This window comes from Engystomops pustulosus, chromosome 5, assembly GCF_040894005.1.
Source record: "Engystomops pustulosus chromosome 5, aEngPut4.maternal, whole genome shotgun sequence".
NCBI classification, from domain to species: domain Eukaryota; kingdom Metazoa; phylum Chordata; class Amphibia; order Anura; family Leptodactylidae; genus Engystomops; species Engystomops pustulosus.
This window is the reverse complement of record NC_092415.1, coordinates 155,443,757-155,460,276: the sequence shown is the minus strand read 5'-3', so window position 1 is coordinate 155,460,276 and position 16,520 is coordinate 155,443,757. Positions and strand designations below refer to the sequence as shown.

Below are 16,520 nucleotides of genomic sequence, written 5' to 3'. Positions count from 1 at the left end.
TATTACACAGAGAGGAGATTATATTGGTTAAATGACCTGTTTGACAAGGTGAGACATAGAGTTACAAGTGAATTTGTAATGAAGAAAATGTGATGTGTACAATTTTCTACACAGAAATTTGGCACACCCAGAATGGTGAAGGAAACAGGTTTCGGGCATAGGCCAAGGTTTCCCTCATCTGTTTGGAAAAGTTTAGACAGATGAGGTGCTACCCCCATCTTGTACAATTTAAGAAATTGTGATTATTTTTGCACCTCCACGCCATGTATCTGGGGAGGGGGTGGCCTTTATCATACCCCACCATATGACTGTGTAGAAAAATACAGAAGATAGTGTAGAAAGAATATATATATATATATATATATATATATATATATATATATATATATATATATATATATATACATACTCCTTGTCTATCTAGCTACTTCTAATTCTAATCCATTTATTTTCACATCTCCTCCTCATATATCTATAGCATCTGTGTACACACTATCAATATACCCTCTATATATCTATGTCTCCTCTGTGACACTGGCTTAGCGCCGGTGTCGTCCTGTCAGGGACATGGGGGGCGGGCTCTCCGCACATCCTCCTCCCTCTGCTGCTTTCCATTTCCAGGCTCTCGGCGGCGGCTGGGTAGAGGCTCCGTTGCGTTCCTGCAGTGTGAATGTGACCGGGACATAGCGGTACCGCTCAGCCTCCGCTCTGACACCTATGTCTGCGGCATAATGGAGACAATGGGGATACGAGGCAAAGGGCAGGAGACTGTGCAGCCCGAGGAAGAGGAGGAGGTGGACCCCAGGATCCAGGTACTGACTGCAGGGGCACTGCCATTGTGTGCCACCCACTGATGCGTGTGATGTATGGCAGTACTATAGGAGCTATACAATGCACATAGCAGTGTAGGGAAAAGGGGCATTAGTATATAACCGTGAGCTGGCTGCATGGCACAATGTAAGGGGCATGGCACAATGTAAAGGGCATGGCAGCTATGACCCAGCACAAGCACTGCAGGAATCCCATCACAATGCCAGGAATCCCATATCCCTGCAGAACATCATTACTACCAAGATTCTTATTTTAGATAGTGGGTGTAGATGTCTGCTGTCATTGGCATGGGAATGGGCCTTTGGTTGTGGCACTGTCTGGTATTGGCAGGGAGATCTGCAGGTGGTGGATTTTCATGTCCTTTGTAACATTTGGTGTCTGGATGTATAATTTACATATGGCTCCATGTATCTATGTGATAAATGAATTACTGGATATGCCCCTAATACCGCATGGCACAGGTATTGGAGCATGTGGGTAGGAAACAAAGGATTGTATGGCATTTCATCTTCTTCTATTTGACAAGGGGCTTTGCTTGATAAATCAAGCCACAATTTCTTTATATGAACTGTATATGTGATATATATTTGCAATGATACGGCTTGTGACTGGCATGTAAATACAGCGACAGAAAGGCGCCTTGTTACATGTCCTCCAAAGTCTGGGTCCTTTAATGAAATCAACAAACCTAATTGGAGCTGCGCTAATTGCCTAAAAGCCGTTTCTAATTAAGGTGAAGTTGATCATGTGTTCTCTGTTATATGGGAACACTGGGGTTTGTGTATTAGCCATCCTATAGTGGTAGAAATACGGACAGAATATTACTATAACAAAAGGAAGGTGAAAGACTAATGTCACAGAAAATAGACAATGATGCAATCATTTACCATAAAACATAAACAAACAATACAAAATACTAACATAAACTATAAAACCATGTAGTACACAGGGCATGCAGCACAATATATACAGTAGAATAGTACAAGATGAGACTTTACAATTGGTTATAAAGAATGGGTGCAAAAAGTGTAATATCATCAAAAATACGGTAATAATCCTGTTCACCCACATGTATATAATAACATGCACTGAAAATATGTGTATGAAGTCAGGAATACAATACAGAATAGCAATTACTGACACTCAGAGGAAATATGGCTATTTTTGACACTTGAAGAAACTTCTAATTTTGTTAAAAAATGCAGAGCCAAATGCTGAATTACAGATTACAGTATGAAATTAAAAAAAGCAGCCGTGATCAGTGATGTAGAATACAACAAATGATGGCACCCAAAGTACAGAGGAGAGAAAAGTCCCCAGACTTCAAATTTATCATTAGTTATAGAAACGTTGCAATAAAACCATAAAGTGTCAAAATGTCTGTAAGGAAATGTAATTACCAAACTTTAGCTGCTGCCCTTAGTTCTGTTTTTCGAATGTATGACATTCACATACAAGTGTAAGATTAGGTTCACTACAGTAGTTTAAGATGCATGTGATTCTGTCGCTTTATTATGTCCTCTTGTCAATGGAATCTGAGGGATACAGATATAAACATGGGGGACATTTATCAGGAGTAATACACCAGTTTTTTGTTGTACAAACCCTGAAATCGCAATAACTAGTGAATCGCCAGTAAGGCCCCTTCCACACTAGCGAGTGTGATGCGATGAACTCGCATCACACTCGCAACGCAAGCTGCCGGGAACGCACGGCCCGAACGCTGCACCGCGGGAGTGAACTCAGCATGTCAGTTCACTCCCGTGGTGCAGCGTTCGGGCCGTGCGTTCCCGGCAGCTTGCGTTGCGAGTGTGATGCGAGTTCATCGCATCACACTCGCTAGTGTGGAAGGGGCCTAAGTGTAACTATTTTTCATAAGATATCTGCACCAAGTTGGATTGGAGGGGTGTGAGGGGGGGAAGCATATCCTGAGGGCACAGTCACACGGTGCTTTTTGATTGCGTTTTTAAAACGCATTCGAACAGCTGAGATGAGGTGATTACTATTAACATTTGCATTAACGTGTGTTAACATCCCGTTTACACTGCGTTTGGTAAATGCAAATGTTAACAGTAATGGAATTGGGCAAATCACCTCATTTCAGCTGTTGTAATGCATTTGAAAACGCACCCAAAATGCACCATGTGATCACGCCCTCAAAGTCCGCAGGCTATAGTGCAATTTTATGCCAGGCTCACCGGTGCAGCCACCTGCCAGATACATCTGGAGGCCGGGTGCCTTTATACACCGACATATAAATGCCCTACATAGTATTATATCCACGTTGTACAGAACTGCGATAGGGACCTCATACATGTCATCTGTATGCCCCTTCCCCTTAAAGCGTCATATGATTGTGTTATCTAGCAAGTCTGTGCAACCCTATGCACTCCCCCTAAATATACCCATAGGTAATAACCATATGGACATAGCGATAGTTAGTTTATTAATTTTGTTTTACTCTGAGAAAGACACTGGGTGCAGTCTGGCAAGGGTGCAGGAGCTGAGGGCTATAAGAGCGCCTTTCAGGTGGGTGGCATTCTTTACTAATGCTCAGTGTTTGTGTAAGTTGCCTTCCAGCTGAGACTGTGCCGCTCTGCCCTCACAAGCTCATCCAGTGTTCACTGACTATTAGGATACATTTGGCTAATGGATAGAACTGACCTAGATTTAGATTTCCTACATTTTCCCCCAGTGATCATCAACTGTGTTATCCAAAACCAAAATATTTATAGCCGGGGCTGGGGACTGCTGCTAGTTTTAGAATGGTGTCACCCTCATGACAGTCTTTGTTATCTGAAACAGAATATGAAAACAAAGATAGAGTCAGAGATGCTAGAAATGTACCGACTACAATTTAAAATAAAAATTAATATAAATAGTACATTTGATTATAAGAAGAATAAATTTGATATATCTGTTTGGCTCTTTCTTGACTACAAGTAAAGATATCCATCCTTGAACCTATAGGCAATCTGCACATGTTGTAGATTTTGGTGTGGGAAAATCTGCAACGTAATACAGAAGCATTAGTGAATGTGAAAGTGAATTTGCAAAAGAGTTTATGTAGACAATGCGTTTTTCTTTTCTGCACAGAAATTGTTGCCCAGTCCAGAAAATAAAATAACAATCAGGTCACTTTTCTTGTGCGTTCTGGCTGATTTTTTTGCATGCACTTTTATACATTGATGTTTATGGGAGAGTTAAAATCTACATCAAATCAGCATGAATTACACACCATGATGTGGATTTGATGCAGATTTTTGCTTGCAATGACTTTGGATCAGGTGAAACAAAATGGATAAAAAAAACCGCATGTGGAAAATCTGCATGAAAAACATACAACTGCAGCATTAAATAGACAAATCTGAATGAAATCCGTATGAAAAACGCACATAAAAACTGTGTATTGGATAGAGATTTTGCGGATAAAAATGGCAAATTTGTATAATCTTCAATAACCTTTTTTTAACATTTTTGCCTGTCACCCGGAAATTCGGCACTAGAAGCTAAAACTTATGCAGTAGTGTTACAATGATAGCATTACCGGAAACCTCTGATAACTCTATCTCACAATGCTGCGGAGTACAATAGAAACGTCGGACCACTCTCAAAGCGGTCCGGTGTATTGATGAGGCGCAGCCTCTTCCCCGGACAGCCCCGCTTGCTCCATAGCTCAGCGGTAACTGTCGTGCGTCATGCGGCAGTCACCGCCACTAATCCTGCCCCCTCATTAACAACTGGACCGCTTTGAGAGCGGTCCGGTGTTTCTATCGTACTCCGCAGCGGTGTTAGAGTTATTGGAGGCTTCCGATAATGCTAACATTGTAACACTGCTGCATTAGTTTTAGCACTAGGAGCTGCTTGCCTTTGACAGGTCCTCTTTAAGACTCCATGTTCAATATGAAAGCAGTGGAATAGAAATTATTCATTCTTTGTATTTTTTTTTTCGTTACACACTTCTGATATGAGTCAGCAGGAACTTTCTGCATGATCTCTCTAGTCCTGGTGTAGGATGTTTGACAGCAATCATTCTGAAATAAACCACCAGTTTATGTTCAGTCCTTTCTTCTTCTCTCTAAAATCTTACATTGAGTTTGACAATATATGAACCTGCCGTTTATTGGAAATGCGTGCCATTTCTTGTGCTTATGTCAAGACTGAAATAACCCTTTAAAGCTGGGAAACCCTCTTGGGTAGGGGGACAGAAAATAAGTTTCCTGTCTGCTTTGGTACCCCATTCCTGCAACATATAGTCCATTCCGTTTCCTGCTATGTAATTTCTGAGACCACTGATTGGCTGCAGCAGTCATGTGTCGTCCACACTTCCTGCCCAGCTGAGAGTGTCCACCAAATTACTGGACATTGCTCTGCAGAAACGGGAGTCCAAGCGGATAAATTACTTACTATCCTCTTGTGCCCTAGGGGATTCCTAGTAAAACTGTTATCCAGCTTTATATAGTATAAATAATTCCCTAGTGTAAAATGAATCTTTATTGGAACCCAAGTATGGGTACCGACAATTGCTTGGACACACATGGCTGATTTTCACAGGTACTGGCCTTTTTCTCTTTTTGGGTGTTAACAGTTTGTCTTCCGTGCCATTGGAAAGATAAGTGCTAGGATGCTGCTGGCACAATTCCTGGTATGATGATAATGGTCATTATTGATGACAGTGCTGCTCCTGGTTCTGAATACTTTGGTCACTGCGTAAACTATTGGTGCCTTTTGGCTATTCCCTGTTTAATAAATTGTAAGAATCTTATTAGTATTTGCTGAATTGGGTAATAGAAGCAGAACATGTGTGGTTATTTCATTTCCTAACCTACACTTGGTTATAATTTGATCCCCTGGGTTCTGCTGAAAGCATGTGAGCGTATATTTACATATGCCGTGTCCTCAGATGTACTAGGATTTGCTTACGTCTATGTACATATCCAGTTCTTGTGGATAAGATGTAGTCAAATATCTTATGATTTCCCCCTCCCCCCCCCCCCAATTACAAAGCTGCCAAATTTAAACGAATTTGGAGAATTACATATTTTCATGTAAATTGAATCTTTAGGACATTTTGACTGTATTAGCCTGGAGAACCATACCCTTTGTATATGTTGTTAGTAGCTACACGACTGTGAAAATGCATTTACTGTAAAAACTCAAGTTAAACTCGAACCGCATCTCATTTTACCTCGAGTTTAAGCCTAGACTGATCTGGCAAACTCTGTGCAGCACTGTGTAATCTGTTGGCGCTATATAAAGGAATTATTATTATTAATAATAGGGTTGGAAATGCTTTGATTGCAGCCTCCCTTCACTAATAAAATACCTTTCGTACTCCCCACGGCTCCTCTTCTCTCATCGTCTTGTCTAACAGAGCGGGCAGAGACACGCACACACCCTGGAAGAAAGTAGTTATGTTTTTATTTTTTAAACCTATTTGCACATATAGATTATTGTTATCATTGCGTTGTATCTTTCAAGGAATGTGTGACACTTGTGTTGTGCTTTCATCCTCTGGCGTCGCTGGGACCCTATGTGAGCTGTTGTGGGTCCTGCACTGCCAGCAAAAAATGTGTGGAGAGGATATTGGCAGAACGACACCACAGAGGAAATGTACAGTTTCCTCCATGCTAAATAAGCAGATGTATGGAATATCTAGTGTATCTAATAATTTCTTGCCAGACCCTTGGTTTCCTTTTGTCATAAAGCAACAGGAATCCTGTTAATGGAAAAGGAAACCGCTTATGACACTGCAATTGGCTGAAGAGAATAGGTGATAAATCCCGTAGATCACTGGAGCAGGGGCCCCTAGTTTTTACTCATACCGGATATTCTGTTTCATTCCAGCAAAATACTTGCGTTTATACATAAAGTTCTGCTTGGTTGTAATCATAACCACAACAATGGAACATCCACTTGATACATTTTGACAAACAAATGGGGGTGGAGGTGTTTTACTTATTGATCCAGATCACACTATATTCCCCAAAAAAAATCTAAGAAATATTCCCCAATGCACCCAGTCCACCCACTACTTTTACCATTGGGCTCAGTATAAAGCGGATAATTGCTAGGAATCGCATGAAACTTTTATTAACCGTGCGCTGTCAGAGCTTATCTGTACTGTGTAGGTTGAAAAGTTCAGCATTCCTCCTATGCATGTAAATGAATGTTGTGCAGAATAGTCCAGAGGGACATTCCAGGCGTAAGTTGTAGCAGAGCTTTATTATTCCTATTACATTATGTTTTATGGCCACGTTCCTTCTAATTCTTGTACACTACTTCCAGCTTTCCAACTTGAACTATCCCTCTCAATATATCGCAGGCTTTTCTCTCTAGACCTACTGATTGACCACAAACCTTGTACACAATAACAATTGTGGATTGTTTTTTTTAAGGATTATATAGAATATTGGAAAAGAGCGTCATGGGATGTTGTTGGAGGACTTCTGTAATAAGATCCACATTGTCTGTTTCTAGTTAACATTCCAGGCCTTTTATTGCAACAATTGAACGAAGTTACAGGAAAAGTCTGAAAAAAAAAATGAATTTTCAAGGCATCATAAACTTTGCTTCTTCTTACACTCTAATCTAAGACTTTGCATGGATTTCTTTGATCCAGAATACAATCCCATATATCCCTTTCCACACCAAATAACTTAGACCACCTTTGTTTTCTTCTATTCTCCGGGACAGGCCACAGCTTTATTAACATACATTGAGGATTTTAAAGCCTGCTTCATGGGCATTTTCTGCAGGTCTTCAGCAGAATTCTTTTGCGCATTAAGATGGTGATCGATCTAATGTAACACATGTGGGTTATCCATAGGTTAGGTTATCCATATCCATCAAATGGGGCTCTTTGTACCTTATTTCTTGTTCAAGGCTGCTTCCCCCCCACCCCCCCTTCAGCTGAAAAAGCTATACACAAGAAAATGTAATGTAAAAATGTTTTTTTTTGTTTCTAAAACAAACATATTCCAATTATATGGCAATGATAATACAGATTGCATATGAAAATGTACAGTACAGCAAGATTATTAGATTCTGTGAAGTAAAAGAAAAATACGATCTGCTTGTCTACGCAGACAACTAATACATTAAAACTTGTTTTTGATAGTCTTATATTCTAAATTTGTTTCTACAAATCTGTTTATAGAGGGTTTTTTTTAGGATTTCTTTGTTTTTTCATCGGAATTTTTCTTATGTTTATTTCTGTTATTTTATCCAGGGAGAACTTGAGAAGCTGAACCAGTCAACTGATGATATCAACCGGAGGGAGATTGAACTTGAGGTATGCCAAGATTTACTGAACAAAATCCATGTCCTACAGTAAAATATTGGATTTCAGAACTGTTTTAATAAAGCAGATTTCAGCATGATTTTAGTTCCCCATCTCGGCTACATGCTTATTTGCATGGTATTTCCTGTATAGTGCCAGAAAAATATGTCATTGTAAGGCAGTGTCAGTAATTCCTGAAAATGCAGGAATTACAAAAGCGAGTCACGGAGTCAATATTATTAGTTTCAGATGAGTGTAAAAGTACACCATTTTGAAGGTTGATTCATAAAGCTTAAACTAGTAAGAGAATATGCATAACCCTAGTCTATTGATGGTTGTCCACTGCTTAACCTGTAGTTTTGTTGGAAATGTTGAGTACGTTTTACTTTATTGATCTTCATCACTTCTTTCCCTGTTTGAGAGTCCAGTGGTAGTCATACATGGTGATTGACAGCTGTGTCTTATTCAGTAAAACCTTAGAAGGACTGCACAACGGACTATAGAGAGAAACTGGGATGTAGGTGAATGCGTTAAGAATTAAATGGAATACTATATATCTATCTGATAATCTCATCCTGCTCTATAACATGCCACCTGCAGATAGAACACTGTGTCCTCTCTCCCCAGCTCATCCTGCTCTATACCATGCTTACAGCAGATGGGGCGCTAATATGTCTAATAATAATTAATAATTCCTTAATTTATAAAACACACACGGGTTACGCAGCACTGCACAGAGCTTGCCAAACGAGTCCCTGTCCCCATGGGGCTCACAATATAATCAACCTACCAGTATGTTTTGGAGTGTGGGAGGAAACTGGAGGACCTGGAGGAAACCCACACAAACACGGAGAGAACCTATAAACTGTCTACAATCTGCTCAGTTCCTCCTGCTCTATAACATGTCACCTGAGGATAGAACGCTAAGTGCAATCTGCTCAAGTTGTGGAATGTCCCTTTCTAACCATTTGTCACTTTTTTTGGTGACTTTTAACAGAATATTTAACTTTGCATAAACGCTCAATTGACTTTTCTATTAATATTTTTCTAGTTCTTTAGGTCAGCATAAATTCCTTAAGAGGTTTCTCTAAGCTGCTGTCAGACTTCTTGGAAGGTTACCCAGAGAGCAAGTACAACCATCTGATGGGAAATAAAATAATAATTGTCCCTATTAAGACATTGTGTTCCCTAGAGTCACAGGCAATGTCACACAAGGCTTTGTGTAATGGTTGAACAGTTGTGGCACAAGGTCTCCGTTTTAGCAAAAGAATGGTAATAATAATGGTGATGATAATAATTACTTTATGATTATGAATGAATCTAAGTCCCCGGTGTTTACTTTGCTGACTTATATTGAAAAAAATGTATATTCTTTACCAACTATTTTTATGTGACATATAATTACCAGAATGATAAGCACCTCATTATAATTTTTGTGTTACCCTTTAATTATGTCCTTGTTGTGAATTGGCACAATGGACAAAAATGTCTGTATTCAGCTGCTTACTAAGTGTTACCTACGCCTGGATGAAATAACTAAAAGGCACAAAACTGAAAGGTTGTATTTACCTGTCTAATCATCCGCTGATAATGATAACCGCTGCTACTTGGGCTTGTAGAAAAGGTTCAAAAGTTTTTTTTTCTTAGTTTTTTTTTGTGTGTGTGTGTGTGTGTGCATTTTTTTTTTTTTTTGCTCACTTATAACAAACTTTAACAGGGTAGGTAAAAGTCCCTAATAAGGTCTCCCATATTATACTCACCCTTTTCATGTTCGGGAACGCTTGACCTGCTGGTAGTAGGATCCGGGGGGAGTGGGGGCTTGATAACAAGTACTTCAAAAAGTGTACCTACCTAAATGTAATGAGCAAACAATGTACCTACTACAAGTAGAAAACATTGTGATAAAGTAAAACCACAATCTTTTTCCTGGAGTTTGCTGTAGAGAATGAGAAATGTATCAAATATTTTGAGCAACTTTTCTCTTTCTCCCATGGGAGCTGAGATCTGATTGGTTGCTTTGGGCATCTTTCCTTTGCAGTAGTTGTTATTCCTTTTTGTGTCTTTTATGGGACGGTTTACCAAGGTTTTGATAATTGTATTCAATGTGAAAAAAGAAGCTTTTAATTATTACAGTGATGTTTATTACCATTTATATCCGGTATATTGTCTGTAGCTTTGCTCCCTCCTACACTGCGTACATGGTGCATAGGAGATTTATAGAGCAGCTACTCAGTCATGTTTACCGCTTGTCAAAGATCTAAAGATCTAAAGATGGCTCTGCCAAGGACTCTTATTGTGTACATGTAGATATGTTGAGTGTGTGGAGAAATGGGAATGATTCCTTTAGAGACCGTACATAGATTATAAAAAAATTAATGTATATAGATTAGACCTTTTTTTTTTTTTTTTTTTAAGGCATTTTTTCTAATCCGCATTGCGCACTAGTTTTAATAATCCCTTCATCGGTGCAAAACACACCAAATATTTACTAAGAGGTTATAGCCTCATAGGAAATCTGGGGCAGCACTCATGTGCTGGAATGAAATCTTCACCGTGTCCAGCCATCTATTTTTTTCTGCAGTAGATTTGTCTCTTATTTAACATGAAAATCTATTGGCAAGTGAAAATCTTCATGATATATACAAACAAATGTGTGATGTGGATTGGAATTTTTTTTAAATCCTTTTGGGGGTGATGGATGGATTTAAAGCCTAACCATCATTTGAGATAATTTTTTTTTTATTGTATGCAGGGAAAGGGGGAGATGTGGTGAACATCTTTCCAATATACATCATTCACAACTTGTTTAGAAATCAAGCTACTCCCTCCCAGAGATGCGTATTCCAGCCTTAACAGTGTGTGTCCACAGAGCTGTAAGATCTCACATCTAATCTCTTTGCATTTGGTTAAACAGCTCTGAGATGGAAGGATTAACCCCTTCACATTCAGCTTGATCTTTGAAAATAATGCCATAGCATACTACAGCCAAGAAGAGAGCAGAAAGCGTTAACACTCATAGCTTTGTAACAAACAGGAGAAGAGAGAAAGTCCTGTCTTCAATCCTGTAGACTGATTTGCCATAGCAGTGTAGAAGTAACAGTGTAACTTAGGGGCACATTGTAGCCTAACTTCAAACTTGATTTTCAAGATGATGCCACCATGCTGTGCCATGAAAGAAACATGATCTGGAGGCTGTTCAACTGCTTAACACCATACTGATAGTGGTTTATTTGGCCAATTTCTGATGACGGGTTCCCTTTTTCTATAGCCATCACCAGTTTGAGAGGCTGGAGCACCTTGGTTTATCCAACATCACGTGCAGGCAGAGGAAACATAGAGACTAAGGGGGTACCCCACTATACAGAGGTTGTTCTCCTGGATTATTACCTAGAAGTGATAAAGGTAGGCACTGTCTATAGTACCTATCTATGTATACCACATATCCAATAATATTTACACTGAACAATGAAGACCGCAAATTAGACAAAAACTAGTAATGGAGAACCAATTGTCTACCCATAGTAGGGAACATGACTGCCCGACCATGTGCTTCAAAGGTTGCAGACCTTCTTGAAGGGGGTTGTCAACATTCTATTAAACTTTTCCTTAATGGGACTTTATTTGTCTATATGTTATGCCTGGAATGTAAATCAATGGTTAAATCAATGTCTGCTATCTATGTTGCTTTGCAGTTATCGCTAGTTTCACATATTCCATAGCTCGTACTGTGTTACCATCTGCCACTGCTTTGTCATGCCACTAGTTGAATTGGGAAGAATCTTGAACCAGTTTTTTAAATCTGCTGAAATGAAGGCAAGTCTGTAAAAAAAAAAAAATAAAAAAATAAAAAAAGTGGGTAAGACTAAAAAACAAAACAAAAAATCCCCCAGTTTTTGGTCTACAATAATAATTTAGCTGGGAAAGTGGTCTGCAGTTCTGCACACATCCAGCTTTAGAAACCCAGGTCACCTATTATTGCCTGGGTAAGTAACAAACAGCCGTACAGTTTCATATGTTGTAATACAGGATTATGGTGAATACATTGAGAGTCTGGGTCTTCCAGTACAAGGGCCTTATTCTTAAATAGCAGGGGCTAAATAAAACAGGGTTGTCGTTATGTGGCAATCTCTTAAACATTTCATGGAGTAATAACTGTGGATCATCTTTTCATAAAACTGTTGTATTGATACTCTTATTTCTCCTAGAAATGTGTGAATTAATTGACTTCTGGGTGTTACCAGTTTGGGACGTGTTCTTGCACTGCCTGACATTGTATAATAAGTGTTTACAATGTTGGTTTGTGTAGGGACTCGCTCCTTTTGCAAGGGGTATAGTTAGACGCAGTTATCAATTTATTCAGATATGTCCAGCAGAAGTTATACGAGAAAATGCAGATATGAGAAAAGATTCCCCCAGAGTTGGTATTCGGGTACATACACACAGCCGTATGCCCCATACCGCTATGCGCTAGAGAGGAGGAGGTGACCCCTCTCCCCTTCTCCATAGAGAAAATCGGCGCACAGCCCTCACACACAGGGAAAGTTAGAACATCCTTTATCTTTTCCCCGTGTACGGCATGGATCTGTGCCAGACATGTCTGGCACCATACGACCTCTCGGCCGCCATTGCCGTCTATGGGGACATATATGTGGCCGCATATACACCCCCACAGACGGCCGTCTAAATGTACCCTTACATGGAGGATACATCCTTTTCAACATTATTGTTCAGGATCTGAACAGTCTACATATACAGTATATAGGAGGATGAATGTGTGTATATATAAGGGCATGGCCAGGGTATATGCCAACCACATGTCACAGTAGCTCTGCACACATACAGTGCCCAGTGTGGGCAATGTTTTACAGTTGCTACGCAACTGGGCCATGGCCTAAATATATGCCACATATATGGGTACAGTGGGTTTCCTCCAGGTCCTCTGGTTTTCTCCCACACTCCAAAACATACTGGTAGGTTGATTAGATTGTGAGGGACTGATTTGGCAAGCTCTGTGCAGCGCTGCAGAATCTGTGTGCGCTATATAAATAAAGGAATTATTATTATTACCAGTATTATTACTATTATTATATTTATTAAGTTAATCATGATTGATGTACATTTTCCAAGCAGTGACTATTTTATTAACATGATCATTTATATACACAAACCATGTAGCTACAATTATAATACAGAATATTACAAATATAGGTCACTGTGATCTCAGCTGATGGTTATGTGCTAATATATGCTTGGGGCCGTAATCTGCATTGATGATACTTCCAGCATCTGGTTTATGGGATTAGTTAGAAGCCTGTTGACTTCCAACCAGCCCTGAGCTGCCAAGAAAGATAGGTTTCCCACTGTGCGTTCAGATCCTTCTATTGCTATGATTGCTAGAATAAGGAACCCCCAGCAGGAAGGCACGTCTAGATTTTTATTATTCCAGACCCTGGAATTGAGTGTAAAGATGGTGCCTGTATAATAGTTAATGTAATTTTAATGTTTATCATGTGATGCTAACAGAGTCTCGAAGGAACATACAAGGACCAAATTATAATTCAAAGCATGACCTGGCCTTGTATTTTAAATTGAATCTGTTCTGGGGTTTATTTTCACCTTATGGAGATGTAAGACGTTCCAGAAAATTTTGCACACTTTTTTTTTTTCCTTTGTTTTTGTTTTTATTTTGCTGACCAAACTTTTTTACACCGTTTTCTGGTGTTAAAGGACAGTAGTCTTGTTGAATTTTGGGGGATTTCTGTAGAAATTCATGGATAACAAATATAATAAGATTACCATAGTCAAGTAAGTGCCCCTGGTTTATCATGATGGATTTTGATGGTAGATTTCCTTTTAAATGTTCAGTGACTACTCATATGTGAAAATAATAATTGGAAAAGTAGGGAATGCTGGTACAAAGTAAGTTAGTTTTACCTTTGCTGAATTGGAACACCTGGACCATTTCTTGGCTTATTATTAACTGGACATTGTATTGTTTCTTGTATACTTTGGCACTTCTACCAACTTAAAATGTAAGTTCTCTTAGTACACAATGTTAAAAATAAAGATCATAGATTGTACTGTACCTGGTTTTTGTTCATGTGGCATTCTCAATGTGGCTCTTATGAATCTGAGTGTAAGTATGGTAGATCCAATCTGAATGACCCCATTGACTTTATTATTCCACTGCAGACTTTGTTGTTATCGGATAAAATTGAAGCTCTTAACGCTCATGGGAACATAACTTCTGTTAAAGGGAACCTGTAAGCTCTTTAAGTCATAAATATAGAACCTTGTGAGTTAATTATGGCCTGTGTTATGGTGGCTTTATTTCACTATGGTTGTGGAGGTGTGTATCCATGTACCTTCTCTTGCCCACTTCCACAGAGGGAGCAGAGCATTGTCCGTGAAGGCTGAGTGGAAGGTTCTGGGTAGTGAAACTGGAAAAAGAGCCGGGTGCATGATACTTAATGGCTACACCTATAGTGTTCCAAAATGCTTGTTTGCACTTGAATAAACTAAGGATTTCTTTGGAACAAGGACTGCATACACTGATTAGTTATTGCCGGCCTACTACGGGTACACATGGTCTTCCATTGCCAAGACTTGGTGTGTCATTAGATCATGGGACTGGGGGGCTGAATTTAAGCACCTTTATTAAAGAAGGAAGTAAACAAAAAAGCTCCTATAAAAAGACAGCAAGCAGAGATCTTGAAAACCGGGAGCAGTTACGAAAGTATATTGGAAAACTCTATAACTATTCATTACACAAACAATATAAATTATTTGCTGTAATGTGCTTTAAGTGGACAACCCCTTTTAAGGTACCAGTTCACCACACGACGTAACGTGAAACTGAAATTCGGTGGAGTTCCAACCGTCTTTCTTTTAGGTCGGATAGTAACATCTACATTTTGCATAAATTGAAAATTACTTTCTATTTTGCAGGAAGGAAACTTCAATAAAACATTTTGATATATGAAAGATTGAACATAATGCTGTGTCTTTCAGGATGCCAGACAGAAGTTCCGCTCTGTGCTGACAGAAGCCACTCTAAAGCTGGACGAAATGGTGAAAAAAATAGGAAAATCAGTGGAAGATTCCAAACCTTATTGGGAAGCCAGGAAAGTGGCCAGACAGGTATGTAGAGATGCCATAAAAAGCATCAATATGCTATCAAAATGTTTAAATATCTATTACGTTAAGTAAAGCAGGCAGTGACACACCAGGGATACTTACAGGGATGTAAAATTGTTAGTATATAATTGATCACCTATATTATCATAAGTATTATTGCTGCAGCCAGTCACTGTGTGCAAACCCTTGTTACAACGACTAGTACAGTGATGGCGAACCTATGACACGTGTGTCAGTGCTGACACGCATAGCCATTTTCACTGACACACGGCCGCCCGAGAGTTAAGTTTTGTCCTACACGGCCAGGTGCAGTAGCAATCAGCACGGGGCACAGCAGGAGAGGTGACCCGGCCATAGCAGACTCCTCTGCAGCTAGTAGTTGTTCCCCCTCCTCATCCTTTTCCTCCTCTTGTGTGAGCTGTGCCTTGGGTGTCATCACAGGGCACAGCAGGATAGGTGACCCGGCCATAAACACATGGAGACTCCTCTGCTGCTCCTGATTGCTGCCACCCTCCACAGCTCAGTCAGAGGCCACATCGCTGCTGCCTTGTGTAATGTCCCAGGAGCTGCCACCTCTACACTAACCAGCTTCACAGCCGGTACCAGGGAGGACAACAACTCCCATCATACAGTGAGTAAGGTCAGTGTACCTCTGCCCCCTCTACACTGATCAGCTCCACAGCAGGGACCAGGGAGGACAACCACTCCCATCATACAGTGAGTAAGGTCAGTGTACCTCTGCCACCTCTACACTGAGCATCTCCACAGCAGGGACCAGGGAGGACAACAACTCTCATCATACAGTGAGTAATGTCAGTGACTGTATGATAGAAGACAGTCATCAGGGCTTATATGTCAGTTTTGTGACATACAAGCCCTGAAATAATTGCAACACCTTGCAAATCACCATACATTGCTATTATTTTGCTCCTCATGAAGGAGATGCGTACAGCGGCGCCTGCGCCTTTGCTATAACCTGGCAACTTTCATGACTGAAAGTTTGCAGGTTACTAAGCATTTCCACACGTGTCTGATTGTAGCCGATCTATTACAATGTGCGATTTGCACATAGTAATAGATGATGTGGAAAATCCCCAGTGTAGTATGGCAGTACATGGTAGGATCAATCACACATTCCTACGGTTAAAGTACCCTAGAAGTTAAATAATATACATATTTGTTATTTAAACTATAAATATCATAAAATTATGTTTTGTTTTTTTTGTCAAGGTGACACACCACCCGAGTTCTGCTCGGTTTTTTGGCGAAT

General features: G+C 39.8%; 1 protein-coding gene across 1 annotated transcript in view; it reads left to right on the top strand.

The window, feature by feature from the left end:
• The first annotated feature begins 553 nt into the window (after positions 1-553).
• The window catches only part of SH3BP5 (SH3 domain binding protein 5), a 35,197-nt gene continuing 19,230 nt past the window's right edge, over positions 554-16,520 (top strand). Inside the window, exons 1-3 of the mRNA XM_072153499.1 lie at positions 554-812; positions 8,063-8,125; positions 15,125-15,253. Coding sequence (XP_072009600.1) covers positions 732-812; positions 8,063-8,125; positions 15,125-15,253 — 273 coding nt within the window. The 5' untranslated portion in view covers positions 554-731. The remainder of the gene's footprint in view (positions 813-8,062; positions 8,126-15,124; positions 15,254-16,520) is intronic.